The sequence below is a fragment of the Melozone crissalis genome, unplaced genomic scaffold (genome assembly GCF_028551555.1).
Source record: "Melozone crissalis strain CALT ecotype California unplaced genomic scaffold, PUWL_Pcris_2 ptg000016l_1, whole genome shotgun sequence".
Classification (NCBI taxonomy): Eukaryota; Metazoa; Chordata; class Aves; order Passeriformes; family Passerellidae; genus Melozone; species Melozone crissalis.
This window is the reverse complement of record NW_026535794.1, coordinates 48,719,154-48,741,306: the sequence shown is the minus strand read 5'-3', so window position 1 is coordinate 48,741,306 and position 22,153 is coordinate 48,719,154. Positions and strand designations below refer to the sequence as shown.

Sequence of the window (22,153 nt, the reverse complement as noted above, 5' to 3'; positions counted from 1 at the left end):
ACAATTAATGTACAATTCCAAGGATGAAGACAGGTGAATATGAAGAGGATGAGAAGAAGCTGAAGTTATATTACACTAGATTAAGAGATGCCAGTTGTAGAGCATATTCAAGTGGAATGATGTCCATTTCTTGGTGCTGCAGCAATCAAGACATAGCAAGACATAAAAAACATGAATACACTCAGGTGTTTTACACAGCAATACACTTGCTACATCACCCTGACAAGGCATTGCAGTGACACTGCCATCCTGGAGAAGCTTCTGCTTCTCTGAAGCCACATTTACAGCTTGCCCGAAATTAGCAGTGGCTGCTGTGCTTAGGGAAATGCAGTGAAGAGCTGTTTTGTTCTTTTTGTCCAGAAGATGCTGGACTGCTACCATCCCAGTACCATCTCTTGAGATGGAAAAGTAAAAGAGGAGACAATAGTACAGGTAATCTTACATCCCTTTTGATACTCCCTTAAGGGAGCCTTAAGTGGTGGAGCCTTGAATGGGCTTCCAGTGCAAGTGTACTGCACCATGCAGACCCTGTCTGCAGAAAGGGTTACTTATTCTGGCTGTTCGAGCTGTTGTAGGATTTTCTTGCATGAAAGAAAATCCATTAATCATTTCTGCTGTCAAACAGAAAGGATGTTCACATGAGAACTCCTTGCTGCATTTGTAGATAAGGGAAAGGCCTCATAGGTGGTGTAATTGCTGGTGTGGAGGGGGAGCTGCCAGCAGCTTCCTCCTTCACAATGAGGCTGAGGCTCTTTAGGGGGGGAAGGAGTTTGTGCAGCACAACACAGGCCCAAAGCCATGCTGGCTGTGCAGCAGTTTAATTCATGTGTGTTCCACTGACTCCTTTGTTTGTAACCCTGCTGGTCAGGACCACTGTGAGACCAACAGGTTTCATTGCATTGTGGCTATGGTCTCTTCCTCTGCTGGAAGGAAGGGAATAGCTTCCAGTCTGCCATATACTGGTCATGCTCCAACCATGAGTCTCAGAACAATGCATGAGGTTGTACAGAATCACAGAATCACAGAATCATTCAGGGCTGAAAAGACCTTTGAGATCATCTAGTTCAGCCCTTGACTGATCACCACCTTGTCAACTAGACCATGGCACCAAGTGCCACAACCAGTAGTTTCTTGAATACCACCAGGAATGTTGACTCCACCACCTCCCTGGCAGTCCATTACAATACTTAACCCCCCTTTTTATTTGCACTGGCAGAGAAAGCAAGAGCTCTGCTCAACAAATGTCTCCAAACCTCAAGAGATCCCAAAGCCTGGAAGTTGCTGCCAAGTTTTAGCTGTTGCACAAGTAAGGATCTGCTTTATATTTTTGAGTAATTACTGAGTAACAACATGTACTGCGATTGCAGAGACATATATCACAATGGATACAGAAATGCCCTGGAAAGCATGCTGTGATTGGAGACATGTAGTGGCAGTCACACAGCAATGCAGTCCTGCTGTCATGGGCACGGAGCTCAGCCTTGAGGGATGCCACAGTGCTCACAGCAGTTCACAGAATCACAGAGTAGGTCAGGTTGGAAGGGACCGCACTGGGCCATTGGATCCAACCTCCCTGCTCAGGCATGAACACCCTGGAGCACATGGCCCAGTATTGCATCCAGATGGTTCCTGGATATCCCCAGTGAGGGAGACTTCCACAATATCCTTTGTGAAAAATGCATATTTTATGATTAGCTTTTCACAAATATTAAAATGAATATTATATGTGTTGTGTTAGAAAGTAATGCTGTATTAATTCTCTTAAGCAGTGTGTTAAATATAGTTTTAAGTTATAAAAAATGTTAAAATAGAAACGATGCTATGTAGGATATTTTTTTAAAGAAAGGACTTGCAGCGAGATAGCAGCCACAGGACACCTAAATCTTTCAGAGAGAAAGAATTTATTGCTCTCTTATCAGAAGAAATTAACTTCTTCCCACCTCGAAGGCACTGTTAGGATTCAGAGGAAGAAGTTGACGATGACCAGACAGAATCCTGTATTTGAATAAAATTCATGCATCATGTATGAAGTGTATGAATATGCAACAAGCTATTGCTTTTAAGAATTAATCCTTTGTTAACGAGTGTCCTTTTTCAGATTTGTGCTGCCCAGAAAAAGGTACCTGGGTGTCTGTAATTCTTTGTCTCTATTGTCTCATATTGTCCTATTCAAATTGTCCAAATTATTATTACTCAAATGGTATTAATATTTTTATAACCATTTCATTACTATTAAACTTTTAAAAATTTAAAAACAAGCGATTGGCATTTTTCACACCTCTTTGGGCAATCTGTTCCAGTGCTCAGTCACCCACACAGTTAAGTTCTTCCACATATTCAGTTGTGCATCACTTCCTGTGCATTAGTTTCTGCCCATTGCCTTTCTCATTCTATTGCTTGGCTCCACCAAGAAGGACCTTGCTCCATCTCCTTGGCACCCATCCTTTGGGTATTGATACACATTAATACAGTCCAATCTCAGTCATTTCATCTCAAGGCTGAACAGGCTCAGCTTCTTCAGCTTGTCCTCCTAAGAGAAATGCTCAGACAACCTTGTTGCCCCCTGCTGGACCTGCTCCAGGAGCTCCATGTGTCCTTGTACTGAGGAGTCCAGAATTGAACACAGCACTCCCGACGTGGCCTCACCAGGGCTGAGTAGAGGGGCAGGGTCACCTCCTTCGACCTGCTGGCAATGTACCCTAGGGTATCACGGGGGTACATTGCTGGTTTGTAACCCCCACTGGTTTCTAAGCCTCAGGGACCCTGCTGGCTCAGGCACAGCCCGCTGTGCCTCGGAACACCCGGGTCGGACACACCCGGGGCCCCTTGCGGGCCGCGGCTCCGGCGGCTCCGGCCCGGCCCGGCCTCCCCTCCCTCAGCGCGGCCTCCCTCCGCCAGGGGGCGCGCCCCTCCGCGGCGGCGAACCCCGCCTCCCGCCCGGCTTCCCGCCCGGCCTCGGCGGGGCGGGCGCGGCTCCCGCCCGGCGTCGCCCATGGCCGGCGTTATCCGGCGGCTGGATGAGGCCGTGGTGAACCGCATCGCCGCCGGCGAGGTCATCCAGAGGCCGGCCAACGCCATCAAGGAGATGATCGAGAACTGGTAACGCGGGGACGGCCCCTCCCGCAGCCCGGCCGCGCTGCGCGGGGCGGGGAGGGCTCTGCCGGGGCTGGCCCCGCGTCCCGGTGGGCAGCCAGGGCCGAGCGGGAGCCCGGGTGCCGAGGAGGGGCAGTGCCTGCGTGTGCTCCTACGGGAGGCAGCTCCGTTTGGAAAGACGCGTTTCTGTCTGCTTTTGTGTTCCGGCCTGTTTTGTTGTTGTTTGAGAAACTTGTGAATTGTCTGCTTTCGGTGCTAGGTTAAGGATTCATAGGTTCATTTAGGTTGGAAAAGACCTCCAAGATCGCCAAGTCCAACCATTAACCCACCACTCCAAATCTACCGCTAAGCCATGTCCCTAAGCCCACATCTCCAGGTATTTTAAATACCTCCAGGGTCAGCGACTCAAACACTTCCTTGGGCAGCCTTTTCTATGCTTGACCACCCTTTCTGTGACCACCCTAATATCCAATCAGAACCTCCCCTGGCACAAGTCCAGGCTATTTCCTCTTTACCCATCACTTGTTCCTTGGGAGCAGAGGCCAACCCCCACCTTGATACAACCTCCTCTCAGGGAGGTGAGAGCAATGAGTAATTCCTTCTCAATAAGATCCCCCCTGAGCCTCCTTTTCTCCAGGCTAAACGCCCCCAGCTCCCTCAGTTTCGTATCAGCCGTGTGCTCCAGACCCTTCCCCAGCTCTGTCACCCTTCTCTGGACATGCTCCAGCCCCTCAATGTCTCTCTTGTAGAGAGGGGCCCAAAACTGAGCACAGGGTTTGAGGTGTGCCCTCACCAGTGCTGAGTGCAGGGGCGCAATCACTGCCCTGGCCCTGCTGGCCACACTATTGCTGATCCAGGCCAGGATGCCATTGGCCTTTTTGGCCACCTGGGCACACACTGGCTCATGTTCAGCCAGCTGGTAGAGCAGCACCCCCAGGTCCTTTTCCACATAGCAGCTTTCCAGCCACTCTTCCCTAAGCCTGTAGCACTGCATGGGGTTGTTGTCACCCAAGGGCAGGACCTGGCACCTCATCTTGCTGACCCTCATACCATTGGCCTCAGCCCATCAATCTGGCCTGTCCAGATCCCTCTGCAGAGCCTTCCTACCCTCCAGCAGATCAGTGCTTCTGCCCAACTTGGTGTCATCCACAAACTGAATAAGGCTACACTCAATCCCCTCATCCAGGTCATGGATAAAGATATTAAACAACTCTGGGGTTGAAATTGCTTTCTTTGTTTCTGCAGTTTGGATGCTAAATCTACGAGTATCCAGGTTGTAGTTAAAGAAGGTGGTCTGAAGTTCATCCAGGTTCAAGATAACGGCTGTGGTATCAGAGTAAGTAAACAAAGTTGACAGGTGTATGCTGCTGTTTGATACTACCCTTTAAAAATTATTTCAATTTATAAGTGTTCCTGATCTTGAAAAAACTCAGAAAGTGACTGTTGCTTGTCCCTTTCACATAGAAAGAAGATCTCGACATTGTATGTGAGAGATTTACGACGAGTAAACTGCAAAAATTTGAAGACTTGGCTAGCATTTCTACATATGGTTTTAGGGGCGAGGTAAGCTCTTCATCAAGGTTTTGAAACTCTTCATTGCTGTTATTCTGCTGTAGTGGGTTCTGCATAGTATCACATTCCCAGTACTCTTTACAGAAGCTTCTGTTTGCTGAGAGAGTCTGCCAAGTGAATATAGTTCAAAATACATGTCAAGATTAGGTGAACGCCTATAGGGAGGTATATATATTCTTTTTTTGCTTTCTGGAATAAGATTTTTTTTAATTGAAACAAAGCCTCTCTTCTCAAATGATGATTCAAGAATGTACAGGTAAAAGATAGTGGAGGATTTGAATGGGAGGTGAATCTTTGATGTCAGACATTTGTCTAAATACCACACTTAAAACTAAATGTGCAAAATGTACAGTGGTCTTCCTTTGTGTTTGCTGCTAGACAAAGTTAGTGTCTCTGACCCCTCAGATATACTGGTTCTTCATACTTTCATAGACTGTATCTAAACTCTGGAAGAGTCAGGGATGAGTTCAGCTTTTCCCTCTGGATGAACAAGATATATGAGTGTCTGTCCTGTGCTCAGATACATAGATGCTCACATGCTCCAGAGAGCAGACTGCTTGGGTCCTCTCCTCACACACTTTCAACATACTCATCTCCACAGACAGTGGAGTCTGATCCTGAGGCTGGTTTCATCTGTGTAGACATGTCCAGTGAGTTTTCCAGGAAAACCATTGTCACCTAACATTGTAATGTTACTTACAGTCAAGAGAAGAACTTGGGCAGGAGTGAGAGAGTAGCAGCTAAAATCTTCCAGCTGCTTTCTAGTTAACATGAAAAAGAAAAAGGCACAACTGTAATAATTTTGCAAATTTCTTTTAGTTATGCTACATGTTTAACCACTTGCATCATCAAGATAACAAAATATTAGGGAAGCCAGAACAATCTCCTGGATAAAATGACTGGAAGTTTAGTGTTATAGGTACTAAAATTTGTTTAAGCTTTACTGACCTGCAATTTCCTTGTAAAGATTTTTATTTATTGCTTGCTAGTGATGGTGTTTAAAGTGTGGACATGCCTCAGCATTGTGCAGAGCAAGGTTTACAAAGATGTTTTCTCTTTTCCTAGGCCTTGGCTAGCATCAGTCATGTTGCCCATGTTACAGTAACAACTAAAACAGCTGATGCAAAGTGTGCATTCAGGTAGGCTGCCTATTACCCTGGTGACTTCTGCTGCATGCAATAACAAACAGATGTATCAGTTTCAGAGCTCCTGTCATGGAGGAGGGTATGGTAAGGGTAGGTATCAAAAAGACTTGGAATGTGAGAAAATGTATTTTTTTCAAATTGTAAAGGTAAGCTTTAGCTTAATAATGTATTTTAAAATTGGTGGAGGTAGCGTGGGGAGGCAGGAAATCTTGAAAGAACTTCTATTTCAGTAGCTAATGTAGGTTAAACATTTGTTTTTCTACATTTCAGAATCATAAATTGCATGTATATTACGGGCATCATGTCTAGCAAATTTCACAAGTCTCAGCACAGGAACTTGCACTTAGTTTGTTATCTTACCTTTATGATATGATATGTGCTTTATCCTATCCAAAAAGAGTTTTGGATATTCTTTTGAAAACTTAATCTAAATTATAAGCTTTTCCATTAATTTCTTAACTACCCTTAAGAAAAGGGAGTGGAAAAAAGAGATGTTCTGGATCTTGGTTTTTCAAAAGATTGTGTGATTGTGGCCTTTCTTGCATTAAACATTCAGGGTATATTAGAGGGAAAGAAAAATCTATCCTTTGAATTTATGGATCTCTATAACTTTGTTAGCTGAAAGACCTCTGTGGGTCACAAATCTCTAATGCCCAAAATCCTGTTAGTGTCAAAGAAAACAGATCTTTGACAAAAGTCAAGAATTTCTTGTTAGCACAATTGAAGTGTAAAATCTTGTGGAATAATTGTTATTAGGCTGTGTCTAGCTACTAAAGAAAGAAAAAAATGCAGTAATCCTGCCTTTGGAGGGAAAGTCTCAGTAATACAATTTCAAAATGCATATGCCATGATCTGCCTCCTTTCCTCTGGTATTATTCCCTTTCTCCCACTTCCCCTCTGGCACTTACAATCAATGAAGACAGTTTTACTCTAGCAGAAAGGTGGAGGAAGCTAATTCTCAGTGTCCCAAATTCTCTGCTGGGAGGAGTGTGACAATTATGGGATTTCTTTTTTTCATCCTCTGTTTTCATCTGTCCATGTCTGCCCTCCTGTAAATCTGGATGACGAACAACTTTTTATTTTCTTCCTAGAGCTACTTACAGTGATGGAAAAATCAAAGCCCCTCCGAAGCCCTGTGCTGGAAACCAAGGAACTCAGATCACAGTAGGTTTTTGTGCCTGTTCTCTCTTGTTCCTTTTCTGTTCCCCTTGCACCAATTATGTTGTGAGGTACATAACAGTATCCTCTCTGAAGCTGCAGTTTGTTAGGTTAAACATTTGTTTAAGGAGTTAAGGAATACACTGAAAGTTGATTTTTCATAAACCAAAATATTCTCAGAAAATTTATATATAAAATAAAAATTAACAGGATGAATTTCAATTAATTCTGTAGTAAGAGATAATTTTAAAAATTGTTTTTAATTGTGAACTTTTTCTCTGTAGGTTGAAGATCTTTTTTACAATGTAAATACAAGAAGGAAGGCTTTAAAGAATCCAAATGAAGAATATGCAAAAATACTAGAAGTTGTTAGCAGGTAAACTAAAATAGGAGACTCTCAGTTTTATATGTTGCCATGGGGAGTACTGGCGTTCTTCAGAGGGACTAGCAACTGTGTGTTTGGTGTCATTTTGTTGGTGGTGGTGGTGATTTTATGGGTTTTTTTTAACTATTTGTTAGTATGCAGTGTCAGATAACAGTCAGTCCAATTTGATATGAAAAATCCAGATAGGAAGTAGTGTATTCTGTCTATTAATTATTTGTAAGAATTCCAGCAAATAAATGGTGATGGACTTGAATGAGTAAATTTTAAATGTACCTGGGCTGAATAGAATTAGTGTAAAAACTGCTCAGGAGCATTGAGATTTGGCTGAATACAGAAAAAGCTGAATGGCAACTTCACATCCCCAAACAGAAATAATATCATTTTAGCTATTGGATGTTCCCTTCCTGGGCCCCTTGGTTGCTCTTTTGCCACTGCTGTAGTCTTCCATAGTCTTGCAAGCAGGATCTGCACAATTTCAGCAAAAGAACTGCTTTAGGCTTTCAAAAGACACAAAAGATAGCAAAGAGAAGCAAGACTGTATACCAAGGTTTAGCCCATTTCCTAAATGAACTATTCAGGAGTCTCTACTGGCTCAGGCAGACTTCAGCCAGGAGGTGGAGGGTCAGATCCTGCTGCTCTGTCAAACAGGGTGATTTGAAATCTTGCTGAGTTACAGCCCTCCAGCTCATTGGTTGTTCTTTCTCATTAGGATTTTTCTATTATTTAATTTTGGGGGTTGTTTTTTGTCTTGAATTATTGAGTTCACAGTCACAGCAATCTTTGGTCTGCATTTTCACATTTCTCATCTTGCAAGGTTCTATGGTGTGTTTTTTCTCACAGTGCATTTATTTCCCTAGAAATTTGAGCCAGGATTACACAGCTGTAGTGTATCAGATCTCAGCTGTGGGATCACAGATAGCTAAACTGTCTGGGTAGGAGAAGTTAGAAGGGTGGGCCAGCCATTATTCAGATGCTTTTCCATAGTAGTTGAGACTAGATTCTGTTATGCTGAGGATGTTTTGATGGGTTTTTTAGTTAAATGTGTACAGTGAAACTGAAAAAACAGGTCTGTAGAAGTTGATCCTTGAATTTCCTATGGTTACAGTTGAGTTCTAAATAGGACACACTTTTTTTTTTTTCTTTTTCTTTTTTTTTTTTTTAAAGCTATTCAGTCTGCAAAAGCTCAGCTTGGCTCAAATTGCATTGCTGCCTAACAGGAAGTGAAATTGCTTGCCCCCATTACTAGCTGCTTTTCACCAGTCAAGGGAAACAATTGCCTTTTGTTCCACATACTGCAGACTTACTTTTATCTGTTTTTCAGGTATGCCATCCATAACTCAGGCATCAGCTTTTCAGTTAAAAAGGTGTGTAGGTAAAGTTTTTGTAACTTTGCAGTGTGTCTGTATGTGCCTGTATATATGTATACATAATGTGTATATCTGAAAATGCCAGAAAATTTGCACTATGTCTTTTGCAACAGGATCAGCACAGAGAGCCTTCCCTTATAATGAAATGTTGAAGTGTGTTGGTGCAGTTTGGATAGAAAGCACATCAGTTAGAAGTAAACAAGACAAAAATATATTTGTCAGGAGTTTGGAGGATTCTGTGGTCAGTGGTGTATTTGGTTTAGCTTTATGTGTTGTTTCAGCTTCTCTGGAGAGCCTGGTTACTAAGTGCTGTATGAAGGAGGCTTGGGTAGATTATCTTTGTTTTATGCCATTCTTGATAATTGTTTACTGAACTGAGTTCAGTAAATAAAGTGTTCCTCACTTTCCAGGGTGGAGTTACTAGCCTCAGTGGGTCTGATGTGCTCTAGCTGATCTTGTAAACATGTGCCATGTACCATCCATTGCTTTTCTGAACATAAATAAGTAAATAATGCGAAACAATATAATGATGTTCTGTTATTCCTTGTAGGTTTTTTTAGAAATGTTATTGCTAAATTTAAAGTATTTCTAAAACTTCCTCCAGAAGGGTGAATTGATTGATACTCATTCCTGCTCTCTTTAGCAAGGTGACACCGTGTCAGATGTTAGAACCTTATCCAATGCCTCAACAGTGGACAACATCAGGGCCATCTTTGGAAATGCTGTTAGCAGGTACACTGATGTCAAATTTCCTTTTGATATGAGGCTTTCCAGTGAATCACTCTCCCTTTTCTCTTTAAAGACCATGGGCTTATGATAACCTTTATTGCTTCCTTCCTATGGTTAATTTCAGAGAAGAGGGAGTGCTACGATTAGAGAGCTCTTCCTTCTTTTCAGAATGTGTGCCTTTTTTTTGTGCACCAAAGGGAGAGGAAAGTTACAAAGTTATTCCTTTAATGCACTGAAAAGGAACCATCTGCTTGTAACTTTCTGTGTCCTCGTGTAAAAGCAGCAAGCTGAACCTGTGTTCTGTACAAGTTCCTGGTCTCTTCCTATACCATGAACATCCTACCTCTTCTTACTGTCTGCTACCTGATAAATTTTGAAGCTACTCATATTGGTTTTTTCTGAAATATTATGGTTTCTTATTTTGACAAAAGCTACGTTAGTTGAAGCTGTGTAAATCAGATAGAAAAATCAAAAAACTGGAAGATCATCTTTTGAAGATGTATCTGCCATTTTAGGAAAAATTCTCTTTATGAGACTTTCAGCTGTGAAGAATCCATTGTATGTATTTGTCCCATAGCTGGGTGTCGCTTTGATTCTGTTCTCTCACTGACTGAAGTCAAGCTTCACATTTATTGGATGTAACTTCTAATTCATGAGAACAGTTTAGGAAGCACAGCAAAATAGAGAGGCTGCGAAGTAATGAGGTTTGCAGTGTTACATGTATTTCTTTGCTGTGCATTTGGTTTTTTCTACTATGGATAGTAGCTCATTTGATAATGATTTCAAAGTAAATGTTTTGATAATTTCTTTTCAAACAGCAATCTACCCAGCTCAAGATAGTGTTAAGAACTGAACACAAATAAAAATGGCACTTGATATATATATTGAGGTTAAATTGGAAATAAGTAGCCCTTAAGTCTGTTCTGTGTTAACTTTACAAGTTGGCATAATGCCTTCCTAGAAAGCTGTGCTCACAAAGTGCTGAAGTGGATTTTCCTTGACTAATGAATTAATAAAATGATTAAAACTGTTATGAAAATAGTTAACATTAGGATCTATGTGCATGAGCAAGAGAGTTTTTACATTTTAATGACTTCTTAACAGACCGCCAAGACATATTAGACTGATAATAGTGGACAAAGTAGTCAAAAAAAAAGTGTTTGTTCTTCCTTGGCTGCAGACAATTTTGAAGGGTTCTTGTCAATCGCTGTCAATGACTTAAACAATGAAATGCATATTGGAGTTATCAATAGATTATAATGCTTTGGATATTGTGATATGTGACAGTATTAAAAAGATAATGGAGGTAATTTTACAGATTCCAACCACACAACATTACCAGTTTATACTTAAGAAGAGGAAATTATGCAGTTTAGGTTAAATAATTACCATGTCCCTCAAATAATTCTAATGTTTTCATTAACTGTGATAGAAGATGTATCAGTATATGAAGTAGTGAGACTTGAGTAATAGGCCCTAAGCCAAAGTTGACCTTTAGATGAACCTTCCAACCATATGTTATATGATATTTGCATCTGCTCATTAGCAAAATATGCATGATCATTAGCAAAATATGTAGTGTGATAAGAACATATTTATCTTTCCATATTTAGAGGATGGACAAGGCCATGAAATCAGACATCTGACATTGTTTGGAGGTATATGGACAAAGCCAACTCCCTTGGTTCCTCCTTGAGCCCTGGCCAGGCTTTGGGTGGAGCCCAAGAGGAGAATGAAACCAGATGTTTCTGCATTAGAATTATGTGAGCATTTTATTCAACGATATAAAAGCTGGACCCTTTCCCAGCAAAGGTGGAGTCTTCACCTGTGTGTGGTGAAGACACCCTGTGATGACACACTGTGTAGGATTTCCCAGTTATCAGGAGTGGTTCTCCAATCCTTTGCTGTGACCAGGGCTCCTCAGCTGATGCGTGTATCTGGATGATGGCAAAGTGTTAGGGTAACTGGTGATATATCTTCTTAATCTTCTATAGTAATGATTAGGTGCATTACTTATATGATTCTTCTGTAATTCTTTGCTGTTTTCAACTATAGTTAATTACACTCTTCCCTTAAAGTTGGTGCCTGTATCTTTTGTGCTGATCCTGCCAACTGGCAAAACAGAATATCATTGCTTGTGAGTACTGTTCCAAATTTATATCAACAGAAGAATTAATTTTTTGTTCGTGTTTCTTTCAAACTTAATAGGGAACTCATAGAAGTGGGCTGTGAAGATGCAAATCTGGCCTTTAAAATGAAAGGTTACATCACGAATGCAAACTACTCTGTGAAGAAATGTATATTTTTGCTCTTCATAAACCGTAAGTTTAAAAAAAAAGCCAGCATTTTGTATGGTCATATGTTGCTTACATAAACAAAAGAACAAAACTTTCTGATGACCTACAAAGTGCATAAGCATTCTTAAAAACATTTTTAAGAATAAATATTACAGTTAATTGTAAATCTTAAAGCGTTTTTCAATTTGTAGTGTGCATCACACTCGGTGCTGTATTTAGTGGAAAACAGCTAAGACTGGACCTAAAGAAGCTTTGGTGTATCGAGGTTAAGGCTGTGTCCTGCCAGCTTACACAGATTGATCTCTCTTCTGTAGCAACACTGGCATGGGTTGACTGTATGAAATAATGAAAGGTAGCCTGGTTATTCCAGTATTTGTGGGAAAAAATTCCTCTAAGTGTAAAACATGCTGAGAAAAATACTGTCTATTCTTAGGTTCATATGAAGAATAAATAGGCCCTGGGGGAAAATGGGTATAACAGATTCCCTTTGAAGGCACAAAGAGTGGAGATGCTTGTCAGAAGGAGGAGCTGGGCACTGTGCAGGCTGTGGTGGCTCTTTGGAAACAGCGCTGTGTTCTGTGTTTCAGATCGGTTGGTAGAGTCAGCCGCTATGCGCAAAGCCATAGAAACTGTGTACGCTGCTTATTTGCCAAAAAGCACGCACCCGTTCCTATACTTAAGGTAAAGTAAGAGGAAGAAGTAGCCTTTTAATACTGTCCTGTAGGATAGAACTAGGGTGAGTAGGTTTAGAAGGACATTTCTGTTCCTCATGATAGTGTTAAGTATTGCACTGAGTTAATTAATCTCCAGGCAGGAGATAATTAAATAACATTAAGGAAATCCTAAGAAGACAGGCCTTATTTTTAGCAGTAGTGAGTATCTGTAATTTCAGTTGAAGTCCTTTCCTATTAATTCATGAGACACTGCAAGTAAAAGATATTTCTTAAAGTGGATTTTTGTAGTTGTACAATGGAGAGGTTGATTTAAGCTTACCTATCTAAGCTCATTTTGGTGAGTGATTTTGGATTATGTTTTAATTATCTAAACAAGTCTAACTGTAATATAACTTCAGCAGGTTTCATGATCATTTTGACTTCTTTGTGTGGAATAACATTCCCAAGCCTGACAAATGTGAACCAATTTTTGATTTCTCTGCCATCCATGGGATATTTTAGATTAACTTCTTTTAAAACATTTTGCAGCCTGGAAATAGCCCCCCAGAATGTAGATGTGAATGTGCATCCTACAAAACACGAGGTCCATTTTCTTCATGAAGACAGTATTCTGGAGCGTGTGCAACAACATGTAGAGAGCAAGTTATTGGGCTCTAATTCCTCAAGGATGTACTTCACTCAGGTGAGGACATCTATGGAGTGATGGCAGTTCTGCATTATTTTAATGATCAGGGATAATTTACTCTGTTCAACAGTAAAATCTTTGCAGATATGGCACTTATCAGTGTTGTAGTGGTACCTTTAGATCTTTGCTCTGTTTCAAGTTACTTTAATATACCACTGATAACATATGCAGAAGAGAGGGAAAAAAGTATGAGAACATTTTAAGTACATTTCTGTCAAGTACCTGATTAGTTGTCTTAATTTTATATTAGCCTTCACATGTGATAAATTGTTTTTTTTTTTTTCTGTCCTGGTTTATGTGAAGAAGATGTGATTGAGGAAACTGTTCTATGTATTTGATAACATTTTGAATTTAATCTTACCAGAAAAAAACATCAGGGAGATTCTCTACTCTCTCTTTATGTAAAGCATAGCAGAAGAATTGCTATAATTTTTATACAAACTAATTTTCTTATGATTGTTTTTACCTTAAAGATTTTTTCTTTTGAGACAAACGAATGGTAACTATTGATTTTAATTGCCAAGATGACGACGTTCACTCCATGTGGATAGCAAGTGCAAAGCTGGTGGCCTTTTAAGCAGTTGACACTGTGTTGCTGGGGGTTTCAAATTTGCCTCTGGGCAGTAAGATACTGTGAGAGGTGTGACTAATCTTGCTAAATCTTCTTTTCTTATTGTTCAATCTCTTCTCTTTGCTTCCTCATGTCTGAATGAAGACATTGCTTCCAGGGGCTGACTGCTCTTCCAATGAGGTTGTAAAATCAGCAGTAAACTCTTCAGTGGTCACCAAGGGAAGCAGTGATAAAGTTTATGCACATCAGATGGTCCGCACTGATTCCCGAGAGCAGAAACTGGATGCTTTTCTTCAGCCAGTGAACAACCCCCTGAGTGCAGGCACCACTGAAGTGACAGCAGAGGTTGATGCAGGACCTCCAAAGGGTGCAGAGAGGCCCCAGGATGCTGAAATGGAAGAAGTCAGTGACCTGGTTGAAATGGTTGATGTTCAGGAGGATGCAGTGCAGCCAGAGAGTGGACACTTGTCCCCTGAGACTGTGCCTTCTCGGTAGGTCCCACCTTTCCTGAACTGGGGCAAGGCTACCTATTTATTTCATGGCATAGCCCTGAAACTATAGATTTTTCTGATCTCTTTGGGGTTCTGCTTTTCCAGGAGGGAAAAATTATCAAGAATAACTTTTCATGACTTTTTATTGAGACATTAAACCTAATCTGTGAACTGTAAATTATATAACTTGTGATAAATTTTGTGACTGGAATAGCATTTCTATGCATACTGAAAGGCAGGAATCAGTGTAAATGATGACATTAGTATAGGGAGATCGTGCTGGTCTGTCTCTTTCTGGAACCCTTCCTTTTATGAGGCATAGAAACTATGTCACTGAATTTGACATGCATTTCCCTAGTAAAAGCTAAAGTGCTATAAATTTTTTATAGCTCCTGCAGAAGATGTTACAAGAGGCCAACGTCTTCTGAGGGAATCTGATTCCCTCTCCCCAGTATTACAGAAAAATGGGTATGGAAAAAAATTGTTAGAAATAGGAACATTTTTGATGTGTCCTTTAGAGCCAAATTTGCTTGGTGCTTAAGTAACAGCTGCCTAACGTGATTGGTATTAGTGTCACAAATTCTCCTAAAATTCTGAACTACCCTTTCCTAACAAATTATTCCTCAGAAGCATTTCTTTCTGGGAAGGTGTCTGCATTTCCTGTGTTAACATACAGCATGTGAATGGAGCATCTCATCTGTTGCTGTGTTTGGCTTAAGTGATAGGAGAATTTAACATAATTCCTTTTGTTTTGGTATTGTAGGAAGAGACCACGGGAAGACATGGATGTAGAATTGGAGAAAGATGACACCAGACAGGACATGACTGCTGCCTGCACCCCCAGAAGAAGAATTATCAACTTGACCAGTGTGTTGACTCTCCAGGAGGAAATTAGTAACCAGGCACATGCAAGTAAGCATGACTTGTTCCTCAAAATTACTGTTATTCCACCGCTAAATATGACTGATCAAAGTGGGAAAAGGTATTTAAAAGGAGGCCCAGTGAGCTTACTGTGCTGCTAAGCAAGGTTTTAACAAAAACTTTTGCTTTTCATTTTTATTTGTGTCTGTCTCACTTAAATGGTGAGACTTACGAAATACTCTCCTCTTTTGTTAAGAGTTATTTAGACAAAGGTAAAAGGTTTGTGAATCTTTCTAGGGTGTTTCCCTCTTAACTTAGTTGCCTCTGAAGGCAAGTTACACTGACTCATACCCTTATTATTCATATCTCTAAATGCTAGGAATCTTACATTCCAGGGGTTTTGTTGGATTTATTTTGATTTTTCTGATTGTAAGAATTGGGGATGCTCCACACAGACATCTGTAATAAGTAACTTTTCTATAAATTTATAAGAATCTTAAAGTTTAGAAAGCATGAACTTTTACTTTATTTGTGCTTCAGTAAACATTTTGCAGAAGACTGGTAATTCTGACCCAATAATTCCATATCTGACTGTCACTGTTTAAATATTGAAATCAAAGAGTTGTCCCAGAACCTTAAAATCCCCAAAAATATCCCAAAATTCATGATAAAACTGGTGAAGCTACCTGAGGTTGTGTATCATCTTCACATCTGTAAGAAATATCTAAAAGAGACTTTGGAAAGAGAGAAATCTTTTCTGGGTCTGTTACATTCCTTTAGAAAACATAGCAGTGGAATTAGTGAAATTAGCATAGTGCTTTCTACATGCTGTGACTGCAGTGCCAAACATCTGTAATAAGGCTTCTCCCAAGGATGGCAACAAGTGAATTTTTTTTTTTGTGGAATGTCTAAAAGGAACCCTTTTATGAAATCTAACTTCTTGTACCTTTCCCAGTCTTCTCACTCATACATATTTTAAAAACAAAGTTATTTTGTAAGAGAAATAAAAGAAATTATGAAAAAAATATTATGGACCTATTCTACCACACCTCTAGAATTTAGTTTGATAATACCTAGATTGAGTTGCAAAACTGGTTTACACCTGCAGTTTTTGAAGTATGTATGTGCTCCTCACCAATCTCCTGTGGCTGGAAATTAATTTTGGGAGGCTATTCAAACAAAGGAACTTTTATTTTTTTTTTTCTAATTTGCATTTGTAGTTTAAATGTTAAATAATTCTTCTGCCTTACACTTTATTAGTATGAGTATCCATAAAATTATTAATATTTCAAAACTTGTGAATAATTGGTCATACAAGGATATAAGAAGAAGCAGGGGTGTAAGAGTGATGAACAGTAATCTGAGACTTTCATGCTGAAAAGACACAAACCACTCAACTAAATAAATGAGGGCAGGGTTGCAACTATGAAATTACATTCTTTTGTTTCTTCCCCACCTCTTTGTTGTTTCAGAACTCCAGGAGATGCTACATGAGCACTCATTTGTTGGTTGTGTCAGTCCTCAGTGGGCTCTTGCCCAGTACCAGACAAAACTGTACCTTCTCAATACAACAAAACTCAGGTAAAAGAGTTGTTAGACCTGTTGGCAGCTGAAAAAAAGCACCAATTGTGAAGCTAATTAGAAGAAGGAAGGGAATGACAGGGAAAAGAACATTGTTTTCTTGTTGCCTGTATGAAAAGTCATGAGGGTAAAGATTAAGCAGTCCTTTGAGAACAGTGGGAACAAGTCTGGCACACTTGGGAAAAGCTGCCGGGAATCAGTGTCATTAAAATGCCAACTACTGTGTTGTGTGCTCACAGACAGTGGGAAGGGAAAGATTTTTTCTTGCTTCATGATGATCTAGATAACCTGTGATCATCATCATGATTCGCCGCAGGATCATCTACAGCACATTGTATAAAGCAGAGGCTTCAGAAAATTGCTGGAAAACATTGTATCCAGTTGGGTTAAGAGTATCTGCAGGACATGATTGTAACCTGAAATTTGTAATTTTGCCTGTGCCAGCCTTACAGGCTCAGCTGCATAAATTTTTGTAACAAGTCAGAGAATAGACTTGAGATAGACATGTCCATTATATTCCCAGTTCCTTTGCATTTCTTACAGTGCTGTAAAGGAGTAAAGAAGTTGAAATATAAATTATCAGGGAATAAATTGATAGGGATTGGATACTTGAGTATGTTACCTTTCTGCACCAGTGTGGCTGATGATGTCAGAAACCAAGAAATAGATTTAATTGTAAATATCTAGATAATGCAGGTGAACCCCTAAACTCTTCAGGTAAAGTAAGACCATTATAAATAAGACTAGATATGGATATCTGATGTTTCCAGCATGATCCTTACTTTCCCCTCTTAATTATGGTAACTTGGAGATATGCAATCCTGTCCATATAATTACTTTTTGTGCTTCAATTTAGCCAAGAACTCTTCTACCAGATACTTATTTATGACTTTGCAAACTTTGGAGTCTTAAGGTTGTCAGTAAGTATACTTTTACATTATATCCTGTAGAATTTTTAAAATGTATTTACAATATGTCTGTCCTTTTAGACAAATGCATAGTTTAGGTTGCACAGTCAGGTTGGCTTTTATCCATTACAGGAATGTTGTTTTGTTTCTCAGTAAGAACAGAATGTAGAAAACTTAGGAATTTTGTAGCTGCTACTGTTAAATTGTCATCCTGCCTGCTTGTTATTAGTGTCAGTTGTAGTTATTCAGCAAGTTTTGCTGTTGCTCATTACATTGGGACAAATAATTAATTTGAATATACAATCAGCAGAAATACAGTGTTGATTGCCAGTGTTTATCCTGTAAAATATCACAGTGCTCAGTGGGATTGTGGATGGCAGAAAAAGAAGAAAGAAATTCATACCTTTTTAGCCTTTTTATGATAAACAGAACTGTTAGTTCTGCAGGCCAGAAATAGTGTATTACAATTAATTAGTATGTGAAGGAAGAAGTTACAGCCTTCCAATAGAGTGTGCTGATCATTAAACAAAGTTTTGCCTTCTTCATTTTCAGGAGCCAGCTCCTTTATATGAGCTTTCAATGCTTGCTTTAGAGGATCCTGAAAGTGGCTGGACAGAAGAAGATGGCCCAAAAGAAGGGCTTGCTGAGTACATTGTGGAGTTTTTGAAAAAGAAGACTGAAATGTTGAAAGATTATTTCTCTCTTGAAATTGATGAGGTGACTGCACCTATTACTTCTGATAGTAAATGAATGATGGACTTGGAAGTGTTAGGTTTATGATTGGATTAGATCTTAAAGGTCTAAATGATTCCATAATTTTACATTTTGGTGACAGATAACTGCAGTAGTTTGCTTGCAGTGCTTACCATCACTAAGAACTAGTTCCAGTAAGATTTTAGTTGGCATAACCCTTTAATTTAAAATGCTCAGGACTTATGCTGCCTTTAAGGAGGGTGCTACACAAAGTTTCTATTTAATTAGTTACCAAGTCACAGAATGGGTTGGGTCCGCAGGGACCACAGTGGGTCCTTGCTCAGGCAGGGTCATCCTGGAGCACATGGCATGGGATTGTGTCCAGATGGTTCTTGAATATCTCCACTGAGGAAGACACCACAGCCTCTCTAGGCAACCCATAATTCAGTCGTTGCTTCTATAACTAGAATGCAGATCTCTTAACCAACAAGGTGTGCATCTTAGCCAGCTCTCAAGTCAGACAGGGCTGCAGCACCACTGTGCTCTCAATGTGTCTTTTTTTGTGTGGCTTAAGGCATCCCTTACTTTATACAAAAGTGAACAGCTTCATCAAGCCCAGGCACTTCATTTGGATATTTGCCTGGGAAGTGGCATCTGTGTAACCTGGAGCTAGAGGAGAAGGTTGAATTCAGCCACTCCCTGAGCTGAGTGGCTTAATTCATGCTTGTGAAATTAAACACCACCAATAACTCTCTTCAGGCAGTGTCTGCCTGGCTGACAGGGCTTTAAAAACTTGTAAGGCTCACTGAGTTTGGTAAGAATCATTCTTAGAATACATAAGAGCTTTGGTGCATTTACTGCAAAAAAGAACTTTTTTCTTTTTTTTTTAACTGACCCAGCAGTATTGCCTTGCAGGAAGGAAATCTTACTGGGTTGCCACTTCTGATAGACAACTATGTCCCACCACTGGAAGGACTGCCTATATTTATCCTGCGCTTGGCCACAGAGGTACATTCTCTCAAGGATTTTATTAATGCACAATTACTTTTTTTACTTTAGGCAATTCCAGCCTGCCTTTTCAGTTTCTGGTGCAGCTTAAATGTATTGTTACATGTTCCAGATGCTGTTCTGTGGTTACTGATTAGTTATGCTTTGCCTTTGTATTCATAACTACTGACTGACTCAGCCTCTATTTTGATTTAAAAGCCTGCATTCCTAGCCTCTTTTTTCATTCTATACCTTTACCTTACTAGGAGATAAATAGCTAACACATTAATACAAACTTTCCATATTAAGAATCTCTATCTAATTTTCCATATTAAGTCTCTGACTGCTACCCAGATTCTATAAAATTACTTTTTTTTTTTATTGTAACAGGTAAACTGGGATGAAGAAAAGGAGTGTTTTGAAAGCCTGAGTAAAGAACTAGCCATGTTCTACTCCATCAGAAAGCAGTATATAATAGAGGAATCCAACCCAACAAACTCTCAGGTACTAGAATACTGTAACTAGTTCTGTGAGCAGAGGATTAACAACATACAGAAAACTTCTGCTCTTTCAGACGTAGACTGCTATTCCCAGCTCTTTCAGGGAACTGAATCAAGTAGCAGTGTGGCAAGATTCTGAAAGAATGTGGCTTAAATTTTCTGAAGTATTATAGGTCTTGAGTGAACCTTTTAGCTTTGGGCATTGCAATGTACTTAATATTATTACAAGCATCCTTGGCCTCTGAGTTGAGAATGTATTTTTTATGCTGTATTTCTATAGAAGAATAAGGATGCATATAAATTGCAAGTACAACCTGATTGTGTCTAAGTATTTGCCTATTGATTAGTTAAGCTCACCCATTCTGCAGGTGACTTTACAGCGCTTAGAACTGACTGTATGGAATGAACTTTTCTAATACCAGCAGAATTTTACAATTGCTGCAGTCTTACATAGTACAGTTTTTAAGGCAGGCCCTCCTCTAGTTAAACAGAACCTCATTTTGTTTGTCCTTGTTTTCCTGTATTTCAGAGTGAAGAATCAGAGTCTGGTTCAACAACATGGAAATGGACTGTGGAACATGTGCTTTACAAAGCTTTTAGGACTCATCTTTTACCTCCTAAGCACTTTGCAGAAGATGGCAACATTTTGCAGCTTGCTAACCTGCCTGACCTGTATAAAGTTTTTGAAAGATGTTGAGCAAGCAGTTATTAAAGACTGTTTTTATAGATAGACACCATTCAGTTTTACTTAGTAAAAGCTAAAGCTGGAATCTTGATAAGGGAAAGAAAGAGGGGATTTAATACCCTACTAAACTGCTAACATGTCAGTAAATCATCTATTTTCCTTCTGTTGATCAAAGTATAAAAAAAAAATTTTTGCTGTGTCTAACCCCAGTGAAAATCCCTAAAATAAAATCTCCACTTAAACTCTGAGTTTCCCTATTAACCAGTCTGCTAACAGAATAGACTTCTGCTGAAGAAAATATACTGGGTTAAGTGATTGTGGAAGAAAAGGGAACTTGATTTAGTTGGAATGTGAATACTTTAACTTTGCTTGCCTCTGGAAATCAAACTAGGTTACGTGCATTCCTTTGTTTGAAGCATGAGGGTTGTCTGACAGTACCTGCAATAGGAGTGTACATGCAAAGCACTTAAAATCATCTGTTACTGCACAAGTTAGCCTTGCAATATTTCAGGGCCCTTGCAGAAATAAGGGAAATCCCTTCCCTTTTAATCAAAGAGTCAGAAAATAGAAATGGTAATGTCGTGCCAGATAGTAAATGAGCATGCACATTCATTGTCTCCAATTTAACGAATAGGGCTTGGGAGATCTACTTCCTTTGCATAAAAAATGCAGAAAATCTTTCTTGCAAAGTATATTTTGAAGTTAAGATTGCAATAAACCATCAATCAAAACATTCTTGTCATAGATACATGACAAGCAGGTAATGGTATTACTTTGGTTAACAGCTTGCTTGGGTTATTTTTCCTTTTAAATCCTTGATTCAAACCTGCTTCTTGAAACAAAACTTCTTAAATCTCATTTTCAGGCCCAACAAAAAGAAAATCCAACACATTTACAAAGAGCACAAAGCTGTCACAGTCATGCCAAGCAATTCAGTCTGTTACCATGGGCCTTGACATGAACAATCACCTCACCTGTATTAGAATCAAAATCAAACAGCTTTTTTAAGGAAAGACTGGTGGAAAGTTCTGGAGATGTAGTTAGGGCTACCCAAAGAGACCAGAAATCCTGCCCAGGGAGGCAGAATTGAATAATAGTTTTTGTGTCAACTTTGCAGGTTTTATAGTAGGTTTGAGAGGAGTGAGCAAAATTATTCCAGATTGTTTTAACTCCTTTCTATACTATAACATGCATTTTAGATTTACAGGAGATGCAGTTTCTCATGGCAGCAACCAGAATTGTTTGGGGATGCACCAAAGGGAGTAACTTCCTTGGCAAATGACCCATGTATGAAAATATGGCATCTCAGTTAACTCACTATGCAGAGCATCCAAGCCATACACTCAGGAAGAAAGGTGCTTATTTAGGAGAGGCTTGCAAAATCTTTACCTGACATCTGCCAAACATCACTATTCATGTCTGGTGTAACAAAATACCCCCCCCCCCAAGCATTTTCTGTCACCAGTGCATATGATTTGTTATGCTTTGCAGTTTTTGTATTAATTCCCTTTTTTCCAAGTACTGAACTGCAGGAGGAAGCTGGCTCTTCTCTGAGAATAGGTTGAATTTCTTAGATATGCAGAGGAATTTCATATTGCCGAATGAAGATGTTTAAGTAAAGGGTTGTACACCTAGATGAAGTTCATAGGTTTAATAGAACCTTTGACCTCCTATCCCAGATGTGTTTTTCTCACTGAATTTAATCAGAGAATCCAGAGGGTTGGATTGGACATCTGGAGGTCATCTGGTCCAACCCTCCTGCCAAGGCAGG

General features: G+C 39.8%; 1 protein-coding gene across 2 annotated transcripts; it reads left to right on the top strand.

Moving 5' to 3' along the window:
* Positions 1–2,967: 2,967 nt before the first annotated feature.
* Positions 2,968–20,624, top strand: MLH1 (mutL homolog 1). 2 transcript variants are annotated; one of them, XM_054273430.1, is made up of 19 exons: positions 2,968–3,099; positions 4,339–4,429; positions 4,558–4,656; positions 5,731–5,804; positions 6,902–6,974; positions 7,253–7,344; positions 8,675–8,717; positions 9,364–9,452; positions 11,658–11,770; positions 12,334–12,427; positions 12,949–13,102; positions 13,821–14,167; positions 14,931–15,079; positions 16,501–16,609; positions 17,466–17,529; positions 18,070–18,234; positions 19,126–19,218; positions 19,588–19,701; positions 20,227–20,624. In XM_054273430.1, the coding sequence occupies exons 1-19, from the start codon at positions 2,993–2,995 to the stop codon at positions 20,392–20,394; spliced, it is 2,238 nt and encodes a 745-aa protein (XP_054129405.1). In that variant the 5' UTR covers positions 2,968–2,992; the 3' UTR covers positions 20,395–20,624. The 2 variants fall into 2 exon arrangements, with proteins under 2 accessions (XP_054129405.1, XP_054129406.1); XM_054273431.1 differs by lacking the exons at positions 2,968–3,099; positions 4,339–4,429; positions 4,558–4,656; ... (4 more) ...; positions 9,364–9,452; positions 12,334–12,427 and having other exon boundaries at positions 11,662–11,770.
* The last annotated feature ends 1,529 nt before the right edge of the window (positions 20,625–22,153 follow it).